We start from the raw sequence: 10,374 nt of genomic DNA on the forward strand, positions 1-10,374 counted from the left end.
CATTTCCAGATTCTGTATGTATCCTGAAGGTAGAACTGCAAGAAATTTCTGGAGAGGGAGCAGAATCGTGGAAGGCTCCACGTGTCTTCGCTTGATCAACTTGGAGGGAGGAGTTGCCGAGCGCTGAGGGTGGGAAATGCCCACCATAGGTCAGGCCCAGAACCTCCCCCCCAGCATGCCACCTGGCACGGAGCAGGGGGCTCAATAAACATTTGTCAAAGAACAGACGGGGGCAGGGAAACGGGATGCTGCTAATTCAGATCCTGAGCACCAGCCCAGCTACACTGTCCTCTCCTCCACATCCCCTCTCACTCCGCAGCCAGCAGACAGAACCGTAAAGAGACTCCTCCCGCACAAAGGAGATGGAAGGAAGAATCAATTAGAGCGAGATCTCTTGTTCCCCAGTGGTTTCTGGTGCAGGAAGCCTTGCTTTATCCCCAGCAAGGAGCTGAATGCACAACTGTCCTCTTCATTTACAAACCAGAAGTTTCCAAATTACTCTGCCTGGTGGATCCACTGGAGATCTAAGATCCACTTCACCTCTGAGAAGTCCCCTCCTCCCCCATGGGTCCTGGTTGCTTTTTCCAGATGCCGGTCTCTCTAACCCCTCCGCCTTGCCAGGAGTGAGCCCTAATGTGAAAGGTTACTAAAATGCTCACATATCAATTTTTTTTTTTTTTTTTGCAAAGGCAAAAAGACATAAAGAATCAAAACGCAAAAGAAATAAATATAAAGAGCCAGCGGAGAGAGGACGCCCAGCCTCGCTAGTACTCAAAGAAGTGGAAACATCAACCATCGTCAGAGAGAGACTATTTCCTACCAAATTGGCATGATTAAAATGAATGCAAATGAGCCATCGTTGGCAGGCATATGAGGACACAGACAGGAATGTACTTCGCTGGCGGAAGTGAAAATTAGTACGACTATTCTGCAGGAAGCTTAAAAGATGGTCCTAATCTTTGATCCAGAAATTCTACATCTAGGAATCTGTCCCAAGCAAATGGTTGAGGATACCTAAAGAAGTTCATGCAACCATTACCTAAAATAGGAAATGGGACCAGAAAGCTGAACATGAATAACCTGTGGAACCCACCCATCAACCGAAGAATAGGTCAATGCATAGTGTATATTCACACATCAAAACATACAGCCCCCAAAATGAGCGGACTGGTACGATAGCCAACAACCTGGAAGATTCTTTCAAATGTAACATTGAAAGATTTAAAAAGTGTCTCCACTGATACTGCACGGGTAGGCGGAGGCACCTTGGTCCAGGCCTTGGACAGGGTGGCTGCTGGGCTTCTGCCCTTGCCTGAGGCCTCCCTCCTTTTTCCTTCCTCCTCCTATTTTAAGCCTGTTTTTCTTTTTAAAGAAATCATTGGAACAACCATCATCTTACACCATTTGTGGGAAACAGAAATTTATTAAGAAACAGCTCTGTGATGGCAGAGAAGAGCAGGACCGGTGGAAGCATCCTGGGGAAAAGTCTCTGAGGTCTCTGGCAGGTGGGGGTGGAGGAGAGTCCTGGAGCACCTGGTTGCGCTCCCAGGCAGAATCTGGTCCCAAAAGCTTGAGCCAGTGGGCAGCCTCACTTCCAAAGCTGAGTCCGCTTGCAGATGCAGGGATGCTCAGAACTCAGGGTCTTCTGGCTGTCCATTGGGCTGTCTCACGTGGGCACAAACTCTGGAACCACGCTACTGGGGAGCCTACAGGGTCTGTGGCCTCCATCCACTGGAGCTACCCTTCTTCTTAAGGCAGGCCCGTGGACGCATGGAAGGCAGCAGCAGAGTCAACGAAGGCAGGTGGAGAACCTCCTGGTGACCCGCCTCCAGCCCCTGCCTCTGTCATGGGCTGGCCCCATGGAGGTGCCCTGGGAGGCCGAGCTGCCTCCTTCTGCTCTCTGCCTACCAGGGCTGGGCCCAGAGTCCTGCTGGGAGGCTAGTCTAGGAGCGGGTGTCTTCTCGTGGAGGAAGCGCAGAGGAATGGCCAGCATGCTGGCGCACGCAGCGTCCTTCCAGCCTGAGGATTTGGCCTCCTCGGGCTGCTGCGGCTCACGGGGCAAGAAGAGGGCAGGCTCACTGGTGCACCTGTTGGGACGGACACTGGGAGGATCCAAGGGCCCTGGGTGAGGCCCAGCCACCCGGCGACGCACAGGCTTTCCTGGAGCGGGCAGCCCACCCCCTGGTTTCTCTGGTGCTGCAGGAGAAGGTAGGTGGCCATGGCTTCATCAAATTGGCGGTTGGCCAGGGACACCCAGGTATTGTAGGGGTCGAAACCCATGTCAAACATCATGGTCATGATGGCGGGGTCGGGCCATTGGGGGAGGGGCTGGCTGGGACGACTGGGTGAAGGGTCCTGGCCTTGGCTCAGCCATGGGTGCCCCATGACCTGCTCCAGGGTGGGCCTCTGTGTGGGGTCCACCGTCAGGAGTTGCTGAATGAGGCTGCGAGCTCCCGGGGACACATGCGGGGGGATGTCGTAACTTGCCTGCAGGACCAGATTCAGCAGCCCCTTACTGGTGCTCGCCATGAACGGCCTTCTCCCCGTGAGCATGAAATAAAGAGTGATGCCCAGGCTCCAGATATCTGCAGGGGGGCCCTCGAATCCCTTGTGCTGGATGATTTCAGGGGCGAGGTACAGGAGAGTGCCCCTGAATCCAGTCAGCAGCTCCCCAGGCGTGATGCTGGTGCTCAGGCCAAAGTCGATGAGCTTTATGTGGCCCCTGGCATCCACCACGAAGTTCTCTGGCTTGAGGTCAAGGTGCGCCACGCCCTTCTGGTGGCAGTAATGCACGACCTGCACCATTTGCCTGAATGCCCTGCGCACCTTCACCTCCGGTAGGCCACCTTCCCATGGGATGTGAAGCCGGAGCTGTCCACCCTCCACATACTCCATGACCAGGTACATGTGGCGGGTGGTCTCGATGACCTGGAAGAGCTGGATTCTACCTTTTGCCTCTTTCTCATCCAAGCAGGTGACCAAATCCAGCCAGGTGGGATCCAGGCAGGATTCCTGGGCCCGGCTGCTGGTAACAGAGACAGAGAGAGGCAGAGAGAGAGACAGATAGAGATAGAAAGGGAGAGAGACAAGGAGAAACAGAGATCTAGAGAACAAGTCACAGAGAGAATAGGTGACAGAGCTCCCCGGAGCGCTGCTTGTCACCCTAACTAGACAACATGCTGGGTAGGGGTGAGGGGAGGGGTGGAGAGGAAGCAAACACCAGACAAGCAGGGGCCACCGACGGAGCTCATTCTACAGGCTCAGCACCATCCTGGACTTGGGAGCAGAATAGGAAGGAAAACCATCTGGCTTCACACTCCAAGTGAGAGAGGTCGTAGGTAGCAGGAAAGTCAGTCCTTTGGGGGGATAAGAGGAAAATCTGAAGCCACACAGGACATAAAAAAATGAAATGAGGGTGTTTCTTCCTGAGTCACTGTTTCTAGGCCAGCTGATTCAGCAGCAGTGTGAAACCACCTGGTACCCCCAAAATACAAACTGCTTCCTTCTTCCCAGAAGTTCAGGACTATGTCAGTGCACCTCACATCCTCCAGACCCCCAGGCAAACCTGGCTCCCCCTGGTCCAGGGCATATGGTGGGGTTGTAACATGAACTGTTCTCCTCAGGCTGAGGCTATTACGGCCTCTGATGCAGAAGCTGAAGTGTTCATTTTTAATCATTACTTACCCAAACTAAAACAGCGATCCCAATAGAGAGGGTTAAACAATATCCTGAGGGTTTTAAAAAGCACCAAATGCCTAACTTGCAGGAATTCATTTTGTCACATAACCTAATAGGTAGGATTGTAGGATGTTAGTGATATTTCCATTTGACCAGGGGGGAAGTGGAAGAAGGGACACTTGGCCAAGATCACAGAGATGGTCGGTGGCAGAATTGTAAGCCCTGTGCTAAGGAGCCTCACCCCGGACTGTGGTGCAGGTCTGGGTCTCTGAGGAACATTATTTTGCTGCTGTGTTTGCTCCCGAAGCAGAGGGAGGGAACTGCAGGCCAGGGAGGCGGCATTAGGACAGAACTGGGGACTTTTTCTCTGGTAGCAATTGTGGGGCCGAGAGGGGTGGTCGGGCATCTGGAGGCCCTGGCGATGGGCATCTATGCAGAAGTGTCCACCCCCCGCTTGCCGGTGGAGATCGCTGGGAAGGGGCTCAGCCAGGAGTCCCTGGGCTGCATCGTGTCACTGGAGTATGGCTTTGATTTGGTCCATCACTTAAGACCTTGGATTCATTGCCCCAGCATCAGGAGGAATCCTGGAGACAGCAGATGTCACACCACTGGGTGTTTCCTTCCCCCCAGTCAGTGGCAAGACGTCCACTGTCTCCATCAAATCCCTTCTCAGGCCACAGTGTCAGGAATCTGTGGCTCATTCTTCTGCTTCTGAGGGTGGTGGGGTAGTCGTCAGTGAGACAGGCTTCTGGGAGCTAAATAAAATGGAGGACGAAGACGGTTCTGAAAACCACCACCACTTGTTGTGAATTGCTCGCTACCTGGCAGACTCTGTGCTTAAGGCGCTGCTCCGAGTATCACATTAAAATCTCAACAGAAACCTAAGGAGCACTTGCATTTAGCAGCTGGTGAAGAAACAGAGGGGAGGTGATGTCTCTATGCTACAAAGCTGGTGAGCAGGGGGCTTGGAGTGGGAGCCCCCATCTCTCTGTTCCCAGTGGTCTGTGCTCTTAGTATCACAGGACACTGCTTCTGAAATGGGTTGAGAAGGTCACACCCATTTAAAAATTAAATAGATGGTAAGAGAGAAGGGGGGGGAAATTAGTTAACAGATTTCATTGTGTGTGCTGAAATGTGAACAAACATCAAACAAACGTGCATTTCTCACTGTGTGTGTACACGCAAACACACATCACGTAAAATGTATTTATTACTATTGATTATGGTCAAAAAGGCTTTGGGAAACACCACCTGGGGGTCTTCAGTGTCTTCTCACTTTCAAATAGATGCAAGGAGTTGTCTGAGCTGTCCAGGGTACTGAAAATTCAATTATCAGTACGTGGATCCTGTCCCCAAGGAACCTAAGTCCAGTGGAAGGGACAGACTCACACAATGTCATGACAGGCAGCTCACAAAGCTGGAAGAAAAAGCTGAGTCCAATGTAGGAGGAGAACTCGGAAAGGTTCGCCGAGAAGTGTCCCCGAGAGCTGAGTCCTGAGGTTGTCCAAACACCTAGGTAAGGAGGTTCCTGGGAGAGCAAGTTGCCCTATCATTCATATGAAATGGGGGCAATCTGGATGAATTAGGAGTCCTTCCTATCCTCACTTCCTTGTAATGGCAATGGGTATTTATTGAGCACTTACTATGTGCTGACCGACCTGATTCCGCTCTTCATTCACAATGATGATACGAAGCAGGTCCAGGATCAGGACCTCCAAGTTACTGATGAGCATACTGGGCTTAGGAAGGTGAAGTGGTGTGTTGAAGTCCACAGATCTGAAAAGGGCAGGGCCGGGATTCATAGGCAAGCTGAGCAGCTCAGAGTGCATTCTGTAACTCTGTCATCGAAGAGTTTAGAGAGAGGGGCAGAAAGCAGGAGAGACTCTACAGGAATGAAGCAGAACTCAGGGACAGTAAGATGGTCGCTCTGTGAACGCAGTCCCCACAAGCCTGTGAGGTTGGCACAGTTACTCCATTCTATGGTAAGCACAGGGAGACTCACAGTGGTGCAGCATGTCCTTCTCTGCAGCCACGTCCACATCAACTCCAGCCACGGGTCCCCCCCACCCAGGCCCCCAACTCTCTGCTCCAGAGTTGAGAAACCCCTTTTTTCCCCAGCCTCGGTGGGGAAGCCTCAGCTGCTGGGCTACCTGATGAAGAATCTGACTCTTCCCTGGGAAATGTGGAGGCCCCAGGAGCCCCAAGCCCCAGAGAAGACGAGGCCACTAATTAGGTGACTGTTCCAGTGTCTGCCCAGACCTCTGCAGACAGATGGGAAGGAGATGGGAATCCCAAATCCCTCTGTCTTTCAGAGCATTTCTAAAAAATGGTGATGGAGCCTGCCTCTGGCATGAGAGAAGGGGGTCTTCAGAGAAGAAGAGGTTGGCAATGGAGGTGGAGGGAGGGCCCCCTTTCCCCTCGAGAGGAGCAAACACAGAGAAGCACTTCACAGACCTAGTTTTAAGTCCCAGGAAGAGGCCGTGTTAAGCATAGGCTTTGTAGCATGAGAAGAGCCTGAGTCTGGCATGGGAGCCTGGCTCTGGCACCTCAGTCCCACCTCCTAGCCACCATGTTCATGTAAAAAATGCCCCACCTATCCTGAGACAGCACAGTGCAGTTGGTGCCAGGGCCTGTCCCCAGGTGCCAGTTTTCATAAGTAACTTCAAAACCATCCTCAAAGGTAAATGGGTCCATGATTCCCATTCTACAGATGAAGAAACTGAGACTTACTAGCAACTCAGCTTATAGGTGGAAGATTTAATGCTTGAACCCCCAAAAGGTAAGCCCTTAGCTACCACTTCATGCAGCCATAGGAAAAGCAAGCTTGCTGAGCACCGGTCGGACCCTGTGGTCTCATGAGATCCTCCTAATGCCAGTCTCCTCGGCCCCATTTTACAGATGGAGCAATTTGAGGGGCCAAAATTTGCGGCAGTGTGTGCATGGCCCCACAGGGGACTCAATTGGGTCCCGGTCAGGCTAACTTCTAAGTTCACGCACATTGCCACCCTACGTGAACCCCAAAGGGTGGTTCCCCTTTCTGGCAAATCACCAAAACCCCCTGGGGAGAGTGTTAAACATTCAGACTTCATTAGTGATGGTCTGGAGAAGGTTCTAGAAATGTGCAGCTTGAAATACCCCCAAGGTGATTCTAGGTATGAGTTACTATCCAAAAGTGATGTGTTAGAATTATGTAAGATAATAAAGGAATGCATTGGTAAACATCAAATTGCTATAAAAGTCTGTAAAGCATAATAATAATAATAACAATATGTTTCATTGTTGTCATTAATGGCCAGGATATATGAAAGGTTCTGAAGAGAGTAATTCCTGGAGGAAGAGCATAGTGCCTGACCTCATGATGCTAGCCATCCAGTAATTGAAATAAAGGATGTTTTGTTTGTTTGTTTCAGGACAGAGTTTCCAGTAGAACAGGCCAAGAACAAAGGTGCCCATTCATGCTCCTGTCCACAGAGAAAGCTGGTAGACTTTCAATTGCCCATGTTAGCAGAGCACAAAGGGACCTAAGTGTGTGGATTCCTTGAATCATCCTGTCCGAGGGTGGGGAAGGGCTGGTGAGTGTTTGATCCAGGACGGAGGTGGCAGGCTGTATTGGACTATCGGCTTAGCGCCCAGACACAAAATGTGATACAACTGGCAAAAGAAGATTAGTGGAATTGCTGGTTCTCTGACAATGTATAGAAACCGCCTAGTTACCACCAAGATACACGAGAAGGGCCGCCGCCTGCCACGTCCACCCAGCTCCAGCTCGGCGTCCCACTCGGCCGGCGGCTGCCCGCTCTGCCGCCATGGCTACCTCCCCTCAGAAAACGCCCTCTGTCCCCAAGTCCCCCACTCCCAAGTCGCCCTAGTCCCGCAAGAAAGATGACTCCTTCTTGGGGAAACTCGGAGGGACCCTGGCCCGGAGGAAGAAAGCCAAGGAAGTGTCAGAGCTTCAAGAGGAAGGAATGAACGCCATCATTCTGCCCCTCAGCCCTATTCCCTTCTAACTGGACCCTGAGGACACCATGCTGGAGGAGAACAAAGTGCGGACCATGGTGGATCCAAACTCACGCAGCGACCCCAAACTTCAGGAACTGATGAAGGTATTAATTGACTGGATTAATGATGTGTTGGTTGGAGAAAGAATCATTGTGAAAGACCTTGCTGTAGATTTATATGATGGACAAGTCCTGCAGAAGCTCTTTGAGAAACTTGAGAGTGAGAAACTAAATGTTGCTGAGGTCACCCAGTCAGAGATTGCTCAAAAGCAAAAGCTGCAGACCGTCTGGAGAAGATCAACGAAACCCTGAAGCTTCCTCCCAGGAGCATCAAGTGGAATGTAGACTCTGTTCACGCCAAGAGCCTGGTGGCCATCTTGCATCTACTGGTTGCTCTGTCTCATTATTCTGGGCACCAATCCGACTCCCAGACCATGTTTCCATCCAAGTGGTTGTGGTCCAGAAACGAGAAGGAATCCTCCAGTCTCGGCAAATCCAAGAGGAAATAACTGGTAACACAGAGGCTCTCTCCGAAGGCATGAACGTGATGCCTTCGACACCTTGTTCAACCACGCGCCTGACAAACTCAACGTGGTGAAGAAGACACTCATCACTTTTGTGAACAAGCGTCTGAATAAACTGAACCTGGAGGTCACAGAACTGGAAACCCAGTTTGCAGATGGAGTGTACCTGGTGCTTCTCATGGGGCTCCTAGAGGGCTACTTTGTGCCTCTGCACAGCTTCTTCCTGACCCCAGACAGCTTTGAACAGAAGGTCTTGAACGTTTCCTTTGCCTTTGAACTTATGCAAGACGGAGGTTTGGAAAAGCCAAAACCGCGGCCAGAAGACATCGTCAACTGTGACCTGAAGTCCATGCTGCGAGTGCTGTACAACCTCTTCACCAAGTACCGGAACATGGAGAGGAGGCCTGCGCTTCCACTGCCCGCAGCTCTTGCCGCAGGCGGACTGGACCAGCCTCGGAACCACCTTACCCTGCTTGTCCCCATCCCCTGCTGTGTGCTCTCCACAAGCCCAGCGACTGCCCAGAGATAGTGGGACTGGACGCCAGGAAGGAAAAGACCAGCATCTTGGTGGGTTGAGCCACACCTCCCAGGCCATGGGCACTACCCAGCCACGAGCTGGGGGAGTGGACCCAGCCAGGTGCCAGGCCCACACTTCCCTGTGTGTGTTTCGGGAATCAGCCCCTGCAGAGTCCCCAGAAGACGCAAACAGAGATCAAGGCTCCTGTTAACAGGCATCAAATATGCCAAGCCCACACCAAGTGCCTCCCGCGTTCACCTTCACTAGCCCTCACAACTCCATTGGCAAAGGCGTTATAATCCCCTTTTACAGGTGAGGAAACTGAAGTTTGGAGGTTGAGGGACTCTCCAGAAGTTGGCATTTGTGTTTCCTCTTTGAACAACAATCTGGGCGTTCTGTGTGTGCATGTGCACATGTCCGCTCACACCTGGGCCTTCGAGAAGAGGGGAAGCGCTGATCTCACCACTGAGGAAGGCTAGGTCGGGGCTTGGTGATTCACACTGAAATTGGCAAATTGAATCTAACCCAATTAATGGTGCGTGTGTGGCAGGAGTCATGTCCCTCAAATCCTTTGTACAAATGAAAATTACTCTTAATTCCTTCAGATTTATAATAACTCCATATTCTGGTTTCACAGTGACATTTGGGAAGGATTCTGTTTAGAATTAATGGAGTGACACATTTTGCAGCCTTTTTGCTTGATTGCATGTAATGGAAATGCCCTATATTTTCCTGCAAAATAAGTACTCAATTCATTATCTTTAGGCAAATGTACAATATAGTCAGGCCCTGCAGAGAGCTGGGTGCAAGCCTGAGTAAGCAGCGCTTTGGAAGTAGGGCTCTTCAACAGGGACCCTTGAACTTTAAAGAAAGGAACTCCTTTCTGCTTTCTAATTGATCATTTAGACCATTCTGGCTAAGTCTGCCCACATGTAATTACCGGCTAATTTAGGCGAGGAAAAATGTAAGTCATTTAGACCAAAGACGAGCAGTTTCCTTGCATGGGTGACTCAAGGGCTTGTGGTTACTTGTATCTCCTCTATGTGAACTGGACCTAATTATAAAGCTCTGCTCATGCCAGGCTACTGCTCGGTCCTGGCAGAAAAGGAAATGGGCCAAGGCGGGGCAGGAGGGCAGGACCGGGGGAATGAGAAATGGGGAGATGCTTGCACAGTTGGCACACAGGGAAATACCCTCAGAGGTAGAGAGGTGTGGTTTATGGTACTTAACACTTGTGCCCTTGAATTGACTGAGGCCTTGCAGTAATCACTTGTGCTGATATTACATCCTCATTATACAATTTTCATAAATGCATCAGATAGACACCAGCCTGTGTGGCCTCCTCCAGGAGTGTGTGACTGCCTTGTCATGCTTTACACCACCGCACAAGCCCACCTGGGGTTTGAGGAGTTCACTGTGATCTGTTTCTCCACCACCCGAAGTCGGCCCCCCACTTGTCCAAGACATTCCTGCAGCCTTCTCCTTGTTGCTTACTCCACTGTCTATCTGCAGTAACTCAACCCCGAGATTTAGTTATACTGTGTATTTCTTTGGATATTTTGCTCGAAGAAAGAATTGTTACTCAGCATAATGAACATTCAAGGTGTAAAGGCAATGTTCTGTCTTGTGTCAATTTATGTACAAGAGGGGTTTCAAG

At 51.0% G+C, this 10,374-nt stretch overlaps 1 protein-coding gene and 1 pseudogene across 2 annotated transcripts; one reads left to right on the forward strand and one right to left on the reverse strand.

Moving 5' to 3' along the window:
* Positions 1-1,789: 1,789 nt before the first annotated feature.
* LOC306652397 (sperm motility kinase 2B-like) lies at positions 1,790-7,486 on the reverse strand (the record flags this gene model as incomplete). The annotated part of the gene is given in 5 exon segments (XM_079125314.1): positions 1,790-2,160; positions 2,163-3,025; positions 3,920-3,998; positions 5,333-5,454; positions 7,404-7,486. Coding segments are annotated over 5 exon segments (1,518 nt in total).
* On the forward strand, positions 7,470-10,034 carry LOC306652403 (alpha-parvin-like; annotated as a pseudogene). Its single transcript has one exon. The product of its transcript is annotated as an alpha-parvin-like (transcript).
* Positions 10,035-10,374: the final 340 nt, after the last annotated feature.

Source organism: Sciurus vulgaris (genome assembly GCF_902686455.1).
Source record: "Sciurus vulgaris genome assembly, contig: HiC_scaffold_182_arrow_ctg1, whole genome shotgun sequence".
NCBI classification, from domain to species: Eukaryota; Metazoa; Chordata; class Mammalia; order Rodentia; family Sciuridae; genus Sciurus; species Sciurus vulgaris.